At 40.7% G+C, this 19252-nt stretch overlaps 1 protein-coding gene across 1 annotated transcript in view; it reads left to right on the top strand.

Moving 5' to 3' along the window:
* Positions 1-18077, top strand: part of DHRSX (dehydrogenase/reductase (SDR family) X-linked) — a 40420-nt gene extending 22343 nt beyond the window's left edge. Inside the window, exon 3 of the mRNA XM_010295921.1 lies at positions 17880-18077. Within this exon, the coding sequence (XP_010294223.1) occupies positions 17880-18077 (198 nt within the window). The remainder of the gene's footprint in view (positions 1-17879) is intronic.
* Positions 18078-19252: the final 1175 nt, after the last annotated feature.

The following is a 19252-nucleotide window of genomic DNA, read 5'->3' as shown; positions in this document are numbered from 1 at the left end:
AAGAAAGGTATTCTTATGTTCCTGGTTTGTGATGGCAGGTCTGCCTCACGTGAATTGGTGTTTTCACCGCTACTTGCCATAGTTTTCTTATGGAGAGATTATACTGCACATTTTAAAATCTGGAAAATCTTTTTTTTTTTTTTAACTTTTTGTGACTTTTTTATTTAAACCATGATGTGATAATTTAGAGGGGGCAAAGCTGGGTTTTTGGTCTTTCTTGGATGTGTGTTTCAAATCAGAACAATAGACCTGCTGCAAACTACTGATCATGGATCCATTATGATAGCTAAAATGTGTTGATGCTCCAAATGACTGAGTTAAAGCTTTGCCCTCTGATATGAATGGGTGCTTAGATTTAAAAATAAATCCTTAGGATTATACCGAAAATTTGAACTGTCAAGAAATAAATGGTGTGGTGAACTGAAACATAGGTCTCTTAAGCTGCCCTCAATTTAGCTGTATTTCAGTAATCTCTCATTCAGCTTTCATTGCTGTCAGCAGCCTGTAGGGTTTCTTTTATATTTATGATGGAAATGTCTGTCTATGAATCATGTCACTGAGATGTATGTGTTTTTGCCACTTCAAGGAATTAGTAAACAGTGCATAGTTTCTCTGGTAAAGAACACAGCATTGCTGTATTCTTCATGTAAGGTATTTCTTCATGTAAACAGCTTTCTTGCATAAAAAATTCCTTATATTCATGTGTGGTAGGTGGAAGGTATTTTTCTTAAGTCAGTGCACATAACTTCATTTCTTATTTTTCCATATTTTCACGGTCAACATGTATTTCTGTAAAACTTCTGGTGACAGTAGGTATTTATTAACAGGCTTTTGCAAGTATTTTCTTATTACAGTTACAAAGTGCCTTTATAATAGGAAAATAGATGTCTCTAAAGTGCAGAAGCCTGGCGTGCCTTTCACGTTTTGGAGTCCGTTTGCTAAAATCTGTAGAAATTAGATAATTGCATTTTAAAAGATCTCTTACCTTCAAGTATAGAACTTTTTCATATACACGGTTATATTAATGAAACATAATTTCCTTTTAATTAAATATACGAAGCAAAAAAGTAATCAACTGTAAATTTGCAAGTTATACATATATTGTTGAAGTAGTTTTAAATAACATTTTTTCACTTTTATTTTCAGTGAAGAAATTAATACCTAAGAATTTTTAGGAAAGCTATATAAATAGCTCTAACAAAATACAAAGCACTGAATATTTTGTAAGACTGCAAGATCCTTTTCATTTGATCTACTGTTTCTTATTGTCACTGTGGATTATGGACGAAAACACCTGCAATTATCCTCTGGCTAATAAACTTTTGAATTGGAAGAAAGGGCAGAGCTACGATGCAGCTGGCAAGTAGTCGGCTGACCTCCATTGCAGGTGTTTAAAACACCTCTTCAGTGGGGTTTCTTTATGATAGAATACATAGGGCTGGCTTTTCTGACAACCCGTGGAACATGATAGATGACAGTAACCTTTCCTCTAAATTAAACTGGAAAACGGGGAGCCAGCAGGGCAGTGCGCTCCGGCAGGCGAGCTTTGGGATAGCAGCTTCCTTTCCTGCTCCTCACCTCACAGATGCATATTTTTATGTTTATTTTTAAATTATGTCAATATATTCTGGGCTATTTTCTCATCTCCATTTCGCTGAGTCTGCTTCACCCTTTATAGTTTCGAAAGCATTATATTTGTACTTATTCAATGCAGCAGCAGTTAGCGCAGGCCAGAAGAATGTCTAGATTTTATTTCCTTTTCTACACAAAAGCAACTCTATGAACGTGAGCAGCTCTCTACTACTTGCAAATGAGTAGTGTGCGCCGAGAAAATCTTCATTCTCATACTTGCCTAAATAAAAGGAAAAAAACCCTGAGTGAGCTTTTTTGAAAGGAGTTTGCATTTTCAGAAAAGGAGTTAAAGAGCATACTTGGCTCGAGCATCTATTTTTGCTTAGGGAAACATTTTCTGTAAGAACGTGTACCTCAGTGCTATTTTCTCTTCAAATTTCTCTTTGTGGTTACGTGGGTTTTTTTCTACTGTGGTCATCAACAGCTATTTGTAAATTCTTCGTAATATTAATTTAGACTAGAAGAGGAATCTGCCTGATTTTTCAAGAACCAAACCACTTTTCTCCATTTTATTGTATTAGTGATTAAAAAATACTGCTGTTTTCTTCTGCAGAACTGTAGTAAGACACCCAAATCTGGTTATTTCAAGCCGCAGCTGGGTATTTATTCTTTTGAAAATCTCTCCCTCCTATCAGATGCTGCTGGTAACTGTTGTCAGGTGCTCGAGCTCTCTAAGCAAAGACCAGATGTTTGTTCGGGGGTAAGCAGACTGAATTGCAATTAAAACCTAAGGTAAAGGTACATAATTTCAGGCTATAAACGAGCCACGTCTCAAGTGGCATGTGACTCAAAAAGAGAAATGTGAGAGCCAGGGGTAATCGGCTTCTTCACTGCCCTGTACATCTGGGGTATTTGTTCATGCACGAGAAGAATGGATGGATTATTCCCTCCCCTGTGTTAACAGAGGCGAATTCAGATTTGTCCCATGGACTAGTTCATGCTTTTCCCTTGCTCTACACAGAGGTGGCAATAAAACCAAGGCAAAGGGCTATATTTAGAGAATTGGGCAAATGGGAACTCATCGGTTCACTATAGGAGCCAGCGATAGATCTGTCTCTCTGGGAGACTTCAGCGGGCACTGGGGCACAGCACCTCCAGCTCCGGCCACCTCACCTACTTCCAGTTACCCTGAGCAGTAAAACATTGCACGCCAAAAAAGGAACTAGGAAGACTAAAAATTTGAAGTCCTGCAGGCTTATACTGGGCCTGTGAGAGGTGAGGTCTTGATCATTTTGTGACTGACAGTGTCTTATGCAAGAAAGGGCTTTGCACAGATTCCCGTGGCTACAGTGATAATAGTCACGCCACTGCTGGCTGTTAGGCTTATCCATCAGAAGTCTAGCTTTTGCATTTCATTCTAGTGTCTTTAACATATTCACACTAACCTTTAACATATTCACAGTATTTCAAGCAGGAAAAATTACTCTAGGATGAAGGAACAAAGACAAATTTTGCTAAAGAAATTTTAAATAATGTACAGATCTCTTATGGGCATTGATTCATGTGCTTTATGGTGTCAATAATTGTTTGTGAATTGCAGCCTTTTTTTTTCTCTGAACAGAGCATTACTCCTGAAATATAGTCATTACCTATTGATTAGCTCTATAGTCATTTTCATGCATCAGTAGTTCCAATAAAAAAAGAAGTAGCTCTCATTTTACACCAACGTGTAAGGTCCATACATTGTTTGTTAATAACGGAAAGGAGACTTTAAAGTATTTTTTTTATTGCAGAAAATATACCACATTGACATTTTCAATAGCCATAAATCTCAGGATAAATGATAAATGGAAAAAGTCTTAAGGTTTTTTTTTGTTTTGTTTAGATTTTTTTTTTTTTTTAATGGGGGAGTTGTAAATATTCTGCTGTCTCAGGACAGGGTTGCAATGAGAAGGACATATTTGTCACTATTTGCTGCTAATGTAATTTCCTGTTTTTCCTACTGTATGACTCTCCTTTTAATCCCGGTTGTCGGTAATGTGCTATTTTTTGATTAAATGATGAGACCTGAGATTCAGCAAGGAGAAAATAATTAAAACTATTTGTTTCACAGACTGTCAGCATCTATTAGGGATCAGACAAATATAAATTAAGGGTTTTTTCCCTGAGCCATGTTACAGACTTACCAAAGTTCACAAACAATTGTAATCCTCTTTTATTGAACACAGCTTTAAAAGTAAAGGTCAGTTATGGTTTGGTCACTAAGGAGTTTATGTAATTGGAAAAACCCAAACATTAAGATTATTTTTATATAAAAACTGTGCTGCTTGGAAAGTCTTGTTTCTCGATTGTGGCTCTTTTACCGAGATCAGGGACTAAAAACTAGCCACATGAGCTCAGGAGATGTTTGCAGAGCAAAGGGATTTTTCCGGCTCGCCCCCCAAAGCCGCAGAAGCGGCTCATGCCTTGGGAAGGGCCGAGGGATTGTGGCTGATGCTGGTGCCCTCCGCGCCCCGAGACCAGCGCCGCTCGCCCTCATTCCCCGCAGCCCCACACATCCAGCAGTGCAACATGCTGTCACACCACCATTTCGACTCCCCTTGCGATTTTGCTGCAAGAGGAGCCCTGCTGTAAGGGCCTGGCACTGCTTGTGGACCTACCATTTCTCCTGTCTTCTCCGATTTGGCTGGGTCAATGTATTGATGAGGTTACACCTAATATTTCCCTCTTCTTTCTCTACTCTCAAAAGGCTTGGGCTTGCGCCTTTGTTTTCTCAGGAGATGGTAAGAGCCATCTGCCCCAAGAGCTCATGCTTTGAAGGCTGCTCTCTACCCCTTTTTTGTTTCTGAAAGGGCTCAGTGACATGGATGGGTAATCCAAGGAAGGCGAGTGTCGGTGCTGGGCTGGGAGCCCACCAACCCTGAGCCCCTGAGGAGACCCTGCTCCACATGGCATATGGGCTGCAAAAAGGGATCTGACCCAACGGGGCAAGTGCCTGGCACACTGATGTAGGAGCCACACTCAGTGAGGTTGCAGTGAGGGCCTGGCAAGAGGCATTTAGGAATTTAGGAGGAAAAGGGAATGAAAAAGAGCTGGGACTGTCTGTGAGATTGTCGTGGGGCATGATGAAAGGGCAGGCGGAGAAATGGGTGCAAGTTTAGACTGCAGACGTGCTTTGCATACCACCTCGAGAAACGGAGTCCTAATCTTGATTGGAACAATTCAATTCGGCTGTGAAGTACATATTAAATAACAACAGGCGGCTGCAGAGTTGTGCAGACTTGCAGGTGAAGAGCGGAATTTTAAGCAAGCTGCCGGGCAGGCGGGAGGGGCAGCAGGGAGGGCTGGGACAGGCGCTCTGCGCTGGCGTTCAAGCCTCTGCTCAGACCTCAGCCTGTATTTTTACAAGTTAAAAGCAGTTACTAAAACCGCAGCACAGCTCTGCATTAATTCAACTGGAATTTTTCCCGGGAAACAGAAGTTTAATCATCTGGAGCATCGCTGTTTGCAGTGTACCACTGCGAGCGAGCGAGCGGGGATGGCTCATTGATTGGACTCTCGAGGCAAACGGACGTGTGTAGCAAAATGGCATTACCAAAGAGCTCAGATCAATACAAGCTCCCTAAACAAAGCGAATTATTTTGGCACTAGATGAGTCCGTAACATGTATTTGTTGAACCACAAAACCTCACAGTATTTGTTTCCCACTCTAACCAACTGCTCTAACCTTTTAGTCAAAAAGCCCTCTGAGTTCAAGTGCAACAGAAACTCTCCTGGGGCACTTAATAAAAAGAAAAGGTTAATTCTCACTGCGTTATTTGGGCTACTGATATTTCTGCAAGTGTAAGTCTCTCGGTCCTTAATCTGTCCAGTATCAAAACCCCGGTCAGAAGCTCTCTGCAGAAACAGGAGTTATCGGAGAATGAAATAAAAGGAATATGAAGGTTTTCAGGAAGATTGTTGGGATTTTTAACGTTCTTGCCCCACAACTTTTTTTTTTCCTTTCTTTTTTTTTTTTTTTTTAAATAGCAGATTGGAGAAAAATTTTGGGTGTGGAAGGGATTAAATGTTTTTCTCCTTTCCAGTTTTTCATCATCCTCCTTCAGGTAATGAGCTTTGGCTGTTCACTATGGAGCTAATTTCTGCAACATGAACCAATTCTTCCTGCGACACAAGCCAGGGCAGTCAGTTTTAGTCATTCGCACAGGACTGGGGCATACCGTGTCACCGGTACAGCAACATGACACTTCTGCTGTGACTTCCTTCATCCGGCAAAGGAAACAGGAACACGGGAAGGACCACATCTACCACCAAATCCAGTTCTGGCCTTTGCAGGGGAGATGTTTTTCACTAATTAATGGCTCCATCTGCTACCTTAATGAAGGTTTACAAAACACCTTAAAAGTAAGCCTGGATAGTAAAAGCAACAACTTTGGTGGATAGTAAATCTGAGTCTGGCTACTTACTAGTACTTAAAAATTGTCAGTACATCCCAATTCCCTGCTTTCCTTTATCTGTTCCACTGGCAAGAGCTGCCACCTTTGTTTTTCTCTCTCCGGCCCCTTGCAAATTGATAAAGTTATCACCTCTCCCCAGACTAACATCCCGCTCTGCACTACGAGTACCAACCTGCCCTTCTTTCAGACCATTTAGCTGATTAAATGTGATGACTTTAAACTCGAGTGATTTTTTTCAAGATGGAAGTTTTTTGCTTCTGTTTCAGACCTTGGGAAACATTTGCATGGCTGAGAGTTTGCGTGTTTGCTCTCTATAATGAGCTCTGCGGTAAAAGATATGATGCTTCAGATCTTGTCTGACATAATTTTGGAAACATGACTATTCTCATTGAAATCAATGGCACTATTTGTCTGTCTAAAGTTATACATGTTCTTTGGGGCTTTTCTGAATTGAAGCCATCGATAGGTTCTGTGGCAGACAGTAAGGAGCCCTGGGGTTGATTGATTTAAACAAAGGGATTTAAGTTATAGAGCTTAAACTCACTTGCAGTCCACACAATAAAAAGCTTGATTTGAATAATAAGATTCAGTCCTCTTTGCACTTGTATTTTTAGTTATTTTGTTAAAAACAGGTTGATTCTAGTGGCTTAGTAAGTATTCAGATATGTCGATTTGCAACTGAATATAAATTTTGCCTTTAAATTCAGTAATTCCTTTGGGTAACTGAGAGGATAAACTACAAAGACAGCTCCATAGTCATATGGTTTCAGAACCTATCTGTGATTTTCTGACTTTAGCATTCTGTTGTGATAAAAAATGGGAAACAGTAGTTTTATGTACAAGATGACTGATTTTTTCCTTGTTTTTTTTACAAGCTGCTTTCAGATGAAATACGGCTTTAATTAAAATGAAGAGAACTGTCATTTTTTAAGGATTTTATTACTTAAACAGAAATACCTTGAACTTATTGGGCACATTTTTCTCATCAAAACCAAGGACATATATCTGTGATTACTGATTTGAACTAACTAATTCTGTTTACTGTATCTGTCAGAAAGATAGGATTAGAAAATCTGAGCCACTCTCACCTATTTCTATTTCCATTCTTTCACTAAAATAACTATAGAAAGCTAGTCTACTCTTCTTGTTTTCCATCTTTGGAGTATGTCACCAGGGACAGACCTAAATTAACTTCCTTGTTCGTATCTTTTTGGTTTATTGTTCAAGATTCAATGCTGAAATTGCCAGCAACTGGAATTATAGGAAACACATATTTGCAGAATAAAATTCCTTCGCTCTCCACCACTTTTATGTGTCCTCCAGTTTGGCATTCTCCTCTCAGCTTGGGGAATACTGCACAACCATAATTTAAACACAATAACTATATAGAAAAGAGAAAACCAGACCAGTCGGGGCACGGAGAGTGCTAAGTGGTATTTGGTGATCTGCTTGAAGCTTCTGCTTCTTCCTCCCAGCCAGCGCAGCCTCCGCGTGCTTCAGTCCTGCAGAAAGTCTTGGCGTCAGCAGAAGGGAAGAGGAGACAAAGGCCGAGGCCCAGGGCGAGGGCAAGCGCTGCGAGGCGATGTCTCTCTGCCCAGGAGCTCTGTGGCAGGCAGGCAGCTCTGCTGTCGAGGGGCCATCTTGGTGGCCCCAGGTGCAGGGCTGTGCGTGAGCCCTCCGGCCCATCTGCGGGGCCGGCTGCAGCCTGGCCAGCGTGCAACCTCGGCACGAGCACTCCATGCTGTCGAGGGGCCATCTTGGTGGCCCCAGGCGCAGGGCTGTGCGTGAGCCCTCCGGCCCGTCTGCGGGGCCGGCTGCAGCCCGGCCAGCGTGCAACCTCGGCACGAGCACTCCGGGGGAAAGTGTATTTCTGCTTTCATCTCTCCCACCTTCCCGGGCCTGTTTGCGTGCTATTAATGCGGAGCTGTACCGCCCTGTGGTCATTTTGGGTTAGTTTTGCGCGCTTCGCTGTTTCTGGTCCCCATCTTTGCCAGCGCAGGCGCGTGGCCTGCCCGAGTCCTGGAAGGCAAGTGTCCTCCGCGGACCTTACCTGGTGCTCCAGGAAGGGATTTGCACCTTCTCACCTGAGCCCTCCGGTCTCAGCAAGTGCCCCCAGCGGGCAGGTGAGCAACCAGCCTCTGCCAGCCCCACCGCCCCGCTGAGCCCACGGGTGGCATAGCCCTCCCGCAGTTTGGGCGCAGAAGGGGGGTTGTAGCAATTTAAACAGAAGGGGCTGTGAAACAGCCAGCCACTGGCCTGGGTAATTTTGAGCCATCTCATTTTGTCTGTGTTCTGCGCAGTCTTTATGCTTTTTGATCTTGTTGTTGGTAAAGATTTGCTATATTGTGGTTATCTGTTAAATATTTCGGAGTTCCATTGCCCATCCCGAGTGCTTATAAGCATAAAAAAAAAAACAACCCCAAAAAACACCCCTTATAAGAAAGTTGTGACATTGGAGATGTGTCAGTTTCCATTTTCTAAGGAAGGAGAACAAGATATATGGACAAAGCAACTTGTCAAATGTTAAACAGTAAGTAAAAGAGAAGCGATGACAGTGCGGGGCTACGAGTCAGAAGTCGCCATATAGCTCATGCCTGAAGTCTTGTGTTTTCGGCAAAAGCCAGCAAAGACATTTTACTTTGTGTGAGCAGGCAGGTAATAAAAGAACTTGTTCGGCAGTGTATGCACTCATGAGCATCCTCTTCAGCACTTAGAGCCTTGCTGTGTCTCCTGCTCTCTGGGGTTAGTAAAAAATGCAGCTACCATTTCGAATGTAAACACTTCTCTGTTCTTGTCTGTGTTGTTTTTATTTGGTTGTCAAAATCTGGCATCATTTGAAAGAATTCAGCAAACTAAAGATGACCAATGTACTGGTATAACCTAACGCATAGAGAATGAAAGCTGTAAAGCTTTCATGGTTGGTTGTTGTTTTAAGTCCTCTTTAATTTTGGTTCATTCCCATTTTGATTCATATCTAAATTGTGTTTTCAACTAAAAATCTGGCATATTTTATTAAATGATGCAGATGTTCCAGCTGCTACCTATCAAAAAGTTTGCCTCTCCAAGAGCTTTGTTGGAGGGAGGAGTAGTCTTATGCTCTTATTCATATTTCTCAGATAGTAATAGTTCAAAACTCAGTAGAATTAAAACCTTGCATCGTTAATAAAAATATTTTCCTCAGCATATATCTAGCATGAATACTAAGCTGTAATTAAGTATTTACTTAATGGCAGATCAGCCTACGTCTGGGAATGAAGAAGATTATATTGAATTGCTCACGTGATACTTTAATTATGGCCATAAAACTGGTAGTAAACAAATTGTGCATTTTCCTTTACAAACGCAGAAAAGGAGTAACAGCCTAGTGTGCAAGGCATCAGGATTAGGATGTAGGAGGCTTCTTCTTTCCTCATCTCTTCTCCTGACTTGCACATTTGCTTCAGTAAATCACTTGCCCGTCTGTGTATGGAGGTGTTGCAGAAAATCCCGGATTATGTGAAGATACCCTGGACAATTCTGAGTGATTTAAGTCAGGCATCCTCAGCAATAGGCAGCTCCGGGACATCGCCTGGTTTCCAGAGGGCTGGCTAACCAGACAGAGTGCCACGCTCCCAGAAGAGGCTCCAGCATTTTGTGAAGTACGTGTACTCTCTCGGCGCTCTCCTCCTGTTATTGCCTGCCTTATTTCCTAGAGACGGGATGTTCTTCCAGCAAGTGACAGTCCCTGGCTGGATGATTATGCAATGTCTGGGGCAGCAGACTCCTATCTGTCAAATTTTGCGTATTGTTTCTGAGCTGAATGAGGTAAGAAGTGTAATGTAATTTGAGTGGCTGTAGCCATATCTCAGTTCTGACTTTGAAGACACTGCTGTCTGCTGCAAAGTGAGCTTAGGGATCAACATTCAGGCAAAGTAATCTTCCTCAATGCACTTGACAAAATGAACAAAGAATTCAGTTATGATTAATGACTTTGACCCAAAGTTTCCAGTCCCTGCTCAAATTCACTCATGTAAAGTTGAGTTAATGTTTCTGTTTTGGAAATTGCTTGAAACTAAACATTGTTCTTCTAGTCCTTCATTTCAGTGGCTTAGAAAATGCAAAGTATGGATCCACAAACAGTCCTGCTCAAATCACTGAGGTTATATTGCACTTCTAAGTGAGAGAGATTCAGTTTGAAATTAAGACACATGAATTTATTTTTGTGGTATCTGCAAGCGAGTTCACTGTTGAAGCTGGTATTTGAAATAAATGGAGGTCTCTTCAGTGTGGCCCAAAAAGCTGGCCAGACAACAGGGGCTTCATTCAGCTGCCTGAAAACAGGCATCTGAAGCTATTTGAGATGACCCATGATGTCCTGCTTAGTCGGAAGCAGCTGCTTTGGAAGGGAAGGGTTCAGAGCCGTGGTCACTGTCATCCTCAGTAAACCTCTGTTCATGTTTTGAGTCAGAAGAGCCATCCCAGGGCTTCAGAGTAGAGCTGCTTGGCAATTTTCCAGCAAAACAGATTTCTCGGAAGGCATTGCTCTGGCACAACACAAAGTGAAACCTTCCACTGTTGACTCCATCAGAAGATTTGTAGGAAATCAGGCATTCAAGGCTGCATACCTGCCATGCTCCTTGGGCTCCCAGACCAACAAGCTGACCCTGGCAGCCTTTGGGGATAGCTACTTTGTCTATAGTCTTTTCCATAGTCTACTTTGTCTAAAGATTTCTCAGCCACCTACACAGGGGCTGATGTGAAGATGAGGTGGGTCTTCTCAGGCTCTCTGTGTACCTGGACTTTTTTGAAAAATCCTTCCAGAAAATTTGGTTTCAATAGAAAGAGAAGGAGAGATTCGGGGTTTGATACTCTTTGTGTCTGCTTGCCAGCTATCTCTGCTGCTATTCTTTACAGTGTCTTGTGCTAGGATGCTCAGGGAGAAGCTTCTCTTTTTTCCCAGAATAAGCATGAATTATTCATATTATAAAAGCTCCTTTTCTTCAATGTTTTGGTATTTTTTTAGCTTGAATATTTCCTAGTGTTCTTAATTCATCAATATTTTGTCTTTTATTATATATTCACATCTTTGATTCTGAAATTATTTCTCTGTAGCCACAACTTTATCAGGAGAAAGGCTTCACATTTTAACTCAGCCATTTGTGTTTGTCGCTGCTGTCTTTTTTAAAGATGAAATCTAAAGAATTTTATTAAGGAGTGAATTTATTAAAGAATTCTCTTTGCCATGAGTTGGGGATTGAAGAGGAATTAATTTGATGGTGCTAACTGCGTCTCTAGGGAGAACTGTATATTCAATAAAACGTCTCTCTTTCTGGTCTATAATCAAGGCAGAAATTGGAAAGAAAGAGAATAATAGTGAGCTACATAGGAAAGAATAGGAGGAGAGAGAGAACACAGATGGAAACCAGGGCTTTTGAGTGAAGGCAAAGATAGTGTGAAAAGCTGTGCTGCCAGACCTCTCTGGCAGCTTTGGCTTCCTAGGGATCTGACAGTTGGTCCTGGCCACAGGTCTCACCAGGACTTGCAGTCAGCTGTTACAGCCTTATTGATCAAAGGTTGCTGAACAGGTCCTTATGCCCGCGTCCTGGTTTCCATTCTCGCTTTGGTTTTGTACTGATTCAACTGATTACTTTTTGGCTGAAATTTTCAAAGCAACGATTCACGTTAGGAGGTCTAGACGCTGCAGAAGTTGCACAACAAGCGTTGTCTCACCAGGAGGCTGTGACACTAGAGCAGCTGTTGTTATTTAACGTTGGAGTCTTGCACCTGTAAGTAACCTGGTTTTGAAATAATTCAGTAGTTCACAGATCATAGTAATCAGTGCTCCCCGGAACAGAGGTAATTTGTTTCTCACAAATTTTTTTTGCTTTAATATTCATGGGAATGCTATCCCAGCTACTCAATTTCTGATGGTTTTCAAACTATTCTGTGTTGCAGTGGCTTCATGTTTTCCTTTGTTCTTGAGAGTCAAGCAGTGCATTAGGGGTGACTGGGTGTCACCCCTCCATTAGCTGCCAGCAAGTAGATGAAGGACTTTGATGTACAAAGTAACAGTAATTTTGTATTCTCATTCTTGTTGCTAAGCCCCACTGTCCATATGCATAGTATTGCTCAGGGATCCCAGATGATCGTTGTCTTTCCTGAAGAAAGATGGAAAAGGCAGAACACTCTATATATACAGAGTTTTTCAGTCCAGAAGCAAGTCAGTAAAACACTAACATTTGAAAAACATTGCCAGAATAATAAATGTTGAGAAAAGCAAAAGAACACTGGCAGAGTGCCTGAGTACCCAGGCCCAGAAGATGGCCTGTTCAGTGCTTGCTGTGCCTTCCTAGCTGGAACCTGGGAAATGTGTCACTAGCCAGAGCCATGTCTTCATATTACCTGAGCCAGGAATGGCCTGATGGAAATTCACCCATTTAAAAAAGCAAGGCCACAGAGCAAACATCCTCAGCCCCTGTGCCAAAAAAAACCCTGAAAAACTCCTTTAACTCTTCAGCCCATGAGTAGATTTCCCATATGAACTGAAAAGAGCATGATATAATGGATGTGAGTACATGAGGTAGGACTGCCGTTATATAACCAGTACTGATGAGTATTCCTATTGGCATTCCACCAATACTTAATGTATTCTGCATCACAAATTGTATGGATAAAGGTGTTATAACATGTTCTTCCTCAGCATTAAGCCATTTGCCAGTATACCAGGCAGTCCCGGGTGCACATCTGCCTGTTTGGCCCCTCATTCGTGTCCCTCAAAATGCAACTGTGATGTCAGTCATTGAGTTTGCCAGCTGCTTCCTGCTCTCCATCCTCTTTGCCCAACCTTCTCTCCTGCCATCTCTTAAGATGGCAGCATCCTGAAGTCATAAAATACAAACCAAGTACAATCAGCTGATTGACTGGGGTGCGGGGAAGCTACTCCAGAGTAAGTACTCCTTTGATACCACGGGTTGTATCACTACAGCTTTTTCAATCGTATGGCCAACTCTGTCAACCAATGCAATTTGAAGTATATATGTGCCATCCATTCAAACTGTTTGTCATAGTGTTTAAGGCACATAGCAAGGTTCTCAGTGTTTGCTGCTAGTTACTGAAAATGGTACTGGGAAGATGAATGGGTTGCAGAAGAGGAATTATAGGAGCTTATTGGTTTTGTTTTCTGTCCAGTTTTCTGTGGTTTCTGATGGACATACCATACTGTCTGCCCAGGACTCTGAGCTATGAATCAGGTGGAGGTGGAAGATGGATTAACAAGGAAAGCACCACAAAGCCACATACCACAAAGTATAACTGATGCAGACACATGATTTCCAAAGAGTTAAGCAGACAAATGAAAAAGATGTGACATTTCATGGTGACGTGGCTCGAGGGACTGACTGTCAGCTAACACATTTTGCAAGCATTAGTGCCTAGTATTGACAAGATTATATGGTACTTAAAAACGCATTAATCAAAATGCATTAACTGGCAAGTCTTAAAAACCCAAAACTAAAACACAAACCCCCTGAGTATATGTCCCAGTTTTCACAGAACAGAATATTCCATTTCATGCCAAGGGAAAATTATTCTATGTTGATGACTTACTATTGATGAATATTTAAAAAAAGAAATATCAAAGCTACTATAAAACCCATCTTTTTCTTTGGGAATAGTGCCAAAATAATGTCATTTTGTGCATATGGGCTGCATTTTGCTTGAACAATCTGGTTACGTGTAATCTTTTTTCTCATTCTTCTACAGCCTACCCATGTAATGAGCAATACAAAGATATGTAATTTCAATCAGACCTTTATATTCTGTTGAAGGGATACTGCAAACAAATAGTTAATTGCAAAAGAAAGTAAAAGATGTGATCAATACTGTTACAGGCAAAAGGAATTGCAGATGCAGAATTTCGTTATGAAAAAATTAAGCAGAAATCAATTTTACTTGGATATGACAAATGTATTAATTACAGTTGTTTGGATACTAATAATATAATAATTTGTAAACAAAAGTCCAATTTAAAAAAAGTTCAGCACAAACAAGCTGGTAACTGAAGAGTGAAGAGTCATTGTGCAATTTATAGGAATCCCTCTTGTCTTAGAACAAGTCCAACCAATTCATGAACAAGATGTTACTGATCCTATATGTATGTGTATTATTTTGTTACTGGTTTTTTGTTCTTGTTTTTTTAAATTCTGGCAACGTGTAGAGTATCCTCCCCTGTGATTTGAATGATACTTATTATTACTCCCTATCTACCTGCAAATTTTGGTATAATGCTTCACAGTCCCAAAAGCAGGAACTTGTTCCTGTTTGTAGAGCATCATGACAAAGATCCTGGGTTTTATAGATCAAGGTATTCAACCACTGGCTGGTGATTCCTCTGCCTATTATCAGGTACTGTCCTTCCTAGAAGGCTGTTGGCATCAAAGGATGGGTCAGATGTGTTGCAGTAGTCTTCTCCTGCTTGTGGTGTTTTCTCTTCCAAGGGCTTTATGGTTCCTCCTCATCTTTTTGTGGGCTACCATGTGGTAAAAGAAGAGCTATGGGTCTCCCAGGAAAGTTGGTAACCAGAAGTGAGGCTGCCACTGCTGGAACAATTCATCCTGCTCCCTGTCCAGATACTCATGAATTGCACCAATGGTTGCAACCTACTGCCAGCTTCTTCCTTCCCAGCAGCTCCTCACGTGCTGGTACACAGGCAGGACATGAGTGCATGAATCTGTGTGTTTCTATGTGTTGCAGCTGATCTATGGGTGTGTAGTAGATCCAGCACTTTGAGAAAGAGTCTTGACTGTGTGTGAGCAAGTGGATGTACAGTGCTTTCACGGTAGGTATGGGCATGATCCAGAGATGGAGTCACAGCATGTGCTTTTCTTCCAGCCTCTCAAAACAGGTAGGTCATCCACCCAGCTGGAAGGCTAGCGGACTTGTGGTGTAGGGTTTCCTTTCTACCTTAAAACAGAAAACGTGCCAAAACAATGAAGAGATCCTCAAGTAAGGGAACATTAAAGCTTTCAGCATTAATTAAGCACTCATAAGATAAGACAATTAATTAATCATCCATGTGCAACTCTGCTCCCTGTTGCACTGGAAAAATTGTTTTCCTTTAACTTAAATTATTATACAGTAATTGCTTTATGTATTATATTATTTTTTCCTTATGTGTTTAGATAATTGCTTTTAGTGACAGGTGATAGAAACTGAATAGGAATTTTGCATAGAACCTTCTACTCAGCATATTAGAACTGGTGGACAGGATGAAAAACAAATTAAATCTTGTGAAAAGTTACACAAGCTGACCTTACTGGATGATGATGATGTCACTGTGCCTATAGCCTGGTCACGGTGTGACCATGTAAGCACGTTTATTATTGTCTGTGCCTGCTCGATATTTTCTTTGTATTGAAGAATAGGAAACAGTTTGCTATATAAAATGGTTTGGTAAAGGCGTACTAGGGCTGCATGAATAAAACCAACAACTGTCTTTCAATTCTTACATAGCCTTTATTTAATGTATTTGGTATTATTTGGAATAGGTCCCCTCTGGTGAGGAACTTACTTGACATATCATGAAAAAAGAAAAAACTTGATAAATCCTGCATGTCCTCGGAGAACCTTCCCAGCAAATTAGCAAAGACATGTCGTATTTCTGATGGTGTAGGAAGACCCATACAGACCAGTCTCTGAGGCTGTCCTCATAAGGACATAATCACACAAATTCTGCCCACAGAAAATTTTTTTAAAGCATTTTAGTTTTGTGCTGTTGTCATTAAGATTTGGGAGTCATTGACATTGACATTTATACTTGTTTGTGCTGGAGAGCTGTTGAACTCAGGAACATAACGTCCAGTGAACCACAGCATGAAGTAATGGTTTATCTGTGTCGCTAAATTTTTAAGTAAAGCACAGCAGTACCTTAAAAAACTTTTGATTTCTCTCTATCATCCAGAATAAATTGTATAAAATATGAACGCTTGTATTCATCATTGTTCTACTACTTTACAGCAGCATAAAAAGATATTTTATCATCATAGTTGATCATGATAGTAGCCACTATGTGAACATGTAGACTTCAACTTCTTGGAGTCATCCGGATCCTGCAAAGAACTGTGCATGCACATAGCTTTATGCCATTTAAATAATCTGCTGGATGTGAATAGCACTATTTTCCGTAAGATAACAAAGGGTGAAGAAGTAATAGTAGTACCTTACCTAAACTAGGGTAAATAAGCACTTTTTAAGTGTTTCTAGACAATATCTCATAGTACAGTGATCTTCTTAAAACATAAAAAGTATTCCAGTAGTTACCTGGACCCGAGTTTTTTTAATGCACTAACTGATATTTTGCTGAGAGAATAGCGCGTTGGATAGCTGAATTATCACCTTATTTCATTTGGTCTATTTGGAACAGGACATGCTGTCTTTGTGTGGTAACTGATGGTAAAAGCTGACTATGTTGTGGTCATTGAAGGAATGTATGGTGGTGTCTGTTGGCATCAGTAGTTTTTCCTTCAGCTGAAACACCTTTGATCAAGGGCTTGGCATGGAAGCAGTGGAGCTCTGTGCATGGAAGTACCTCAGCAAGCCATGTTCCTTCTTCAGCAGTTCTCTTTTTGGGGAATGTGCCGGTGGTCACGCAGGGAATGTGTTTCCCTTCAGATGCTGAGGATGCTCTGCCCTGGTGGCGGCCGGAGAAGTCGCGGTGTGTGTAACCTTGCCTTGTTGTGTGATTGTGTGACATGGCTCTAATTTATTTGTAAATGAGACCAAACACCAGATGCATCAGATAAATGTATTATTTCTAATAAATTGTACAGTGAGAAAACATAGGAGTTGTTTCCTTTTAAAATACCTGAAACTTGTCACAAAAAGCTTCAAATGTCTTAGATTTATGTTTTTTTTAATTAGGCACTGAGTAACCTATTCAGTACTGTCTCATTCATCAAGTGAGTTCTTCAGGAAAAGAACTCCTGTCAGGTGCAGCAGCCAAAGCTATGAGCAGCGTTGTTACTGTTAGTGACTGCAAGGATTGTAAAATGACGCATTGTCTAGCAGGCATTGATCATGATTATATCAGTGATAAAGACAAAACATATAAAATGTTATGTTTTATATATATGTTTCAATAAAAGAAAAAAATTGCCATTGAAATAATTCTGCTGAATACAAAATGGCAATGTTTTGCATATCCTCAGGATGAAAGGAATTATCACTCTAAACTATTCCCTTATTAATTTTCATTTAATACTCACAGTATACCAGACATTATAGATCTGTCACCATTTTGCTTTATGACACTGCAGAAACCTGATAACTGTGCTCTCTGTAAAATGTAATTCCCTGGTTTACCTGCCTGCTTGGATTGAACTGCAGAATCTTAATTTGCTGTCATGTTTTCAATGATCCTTTGCTTGTGTCATGTTGTTACAATGAACACATTGCGCACACAGCATAGCCTTCATCTTCTTAAGGCAGAATACAGACCCTTTCATCCTTGCAAAATGGATAAATAAAGTAGGATTTTAATATCTGCTTTTGGGTTTATTAGCTCTAACTGTGGAAAATAAATCAATTATTTTGTACGCTCCATCTGACTAGATCCTGAAAAAATGGACCAGAGTTTTCCATATATCTGTTCTGTGGCTTTAAGCTTTCTCAAAATAGCACTGCTGTAGAAATGGACTCTACTCCGCTGATTGAATAGGTGGCATTTCTGTCATTACCAGCTTGAGGTTTGCATAACAACCACAAGTGTGATGCAAAACTAGGGAAGCTGATTGTCACTGGTAAGGTCCTATGGTGTAATGTAATTCTTCTGTTGTACCTGCCTTGCCTGAATTTGTTTTGGTTTTGTTTCTGCAGACTCCAGAGGAAGGAGCCTCTACAACCCTGTATGCAGCAGTATCGCCTGAGATGGAAGGAGCTGGAGGCTGCTACCTTTACAATGAGGAAAGGACAAAATCAGCTGACGTAGCCTATGATGAGGAGCTGCAGAGAAGGCTCTGGACAGAAAGCTGCAAGATGGTTGGGATTTTTGATGAATCGAGCAGAGTTCCTTAGAAGAAACCACTTCCAGCTGGGTAAATGAAATGCATTGACAAGCATCTTAGGTGAATTCTTGCAGCATCTGTCATCATCCTGGAAATCACTATTGAGTCCCAAAGGCAAACATGAACAGCTCTGTTCTTCACTTGAACCCCTAGTCTGCTAGGGTGTGGGGGGAATATTCCCACAGAAAGATGTAGTGGTTGGTTTTAAATCTAACCATCAGTTTTGTAAATCATGATGTTTCAGTCTGTGATTAAAATACAATCTTTAACCTTGTTCAGAGTTGCGTTTTCATTTTTTGTTAAAAAAAAAAACCAAACTTTCCCTGGTGAGCATGTTGTGTCTGTGACATGTTGAACTTAAGCCACCTTTGTACGTATAACTTACTCTTTTTTATCTGTTTTAAAAGTGGCAACTTTTTCTCCTTAAGCTTCATTAATCTTTAAGACAATCTTTAATGAATTTCAGCTTGTACTAATGCAGACATGTGGTATTCATGATCATTATGTTGTTTCTATCATAACATTAGTTTTATATGTCAACTTTTATCCAGAAGTATTAACTGAAGGTCAGAACCAAAAAAATGTAAATAAATAACATGTTCAGACAGGATATTGAATTCAGTTGCTTCCAGTTTGAGTTTAGCTCTCCTTTAAAGGTGAGCTGTAAGAACGAGGATCGAACATAATAATGATGACACTGGTTTTGGCAGAGGATGCAGTCATCCTGTTGTCTCGGCAGTGGGCTAAGATTACTTGTCCCCTTTTCTCCTGAACCTGTGTAAACTTGCATCCACAACTTCTTGCATTTTCTTTGGCAAGGAGATTCTCTTATCTACTGCCCATTGCATGAAGAATTGCCTCCTTTTCTTGGTTTTGAACGTAGTTCATATGAGTTTCATGAGTTCTTGGTTTGGAAGAGACAGCAAAAAATTAATACCAGTCCACTTTTTCACAGAATCACAGAATCACAGAATTACTAAGGTTGGAAAGGACCTTCAAGATCATCAAGTCCAACTGTTAACCCAAAACCACCATGCCCACTAAACCATGTCCTGAAGCGCCACATCCACACGGTTTTTGAACACTTCCAGTGATGGTGACTCCACCACCACCCCAGGCAGCCTGTTCCAATGCCTGACCACCCTCTCAGTGAAGAAATTTTTCCTAATATCCAATCTAAACCTC

Source organism: Phaethon lepturus, unplaced genomic scaffold, assembly GCF_000687285.1.
Source record: "Phaethon lepturus isolate BGI_N335 unplaced genomic scaffold, ASM68728v1 scaffold19771, whole genome shotgun sequence".
Taxonomy (NCBI): domain Eukaryota; kingdom Metazoa; phylum Chordata; class Aves; order Phaethontiformes; family Phaethontidae; genus Phaethon; species Phaethon lepturus.
The sequence above is the reverse complement of the archived record's forward strand: the minus strand, read 5'-3'. Positions and strand labels throughout refer to the sequence as shown.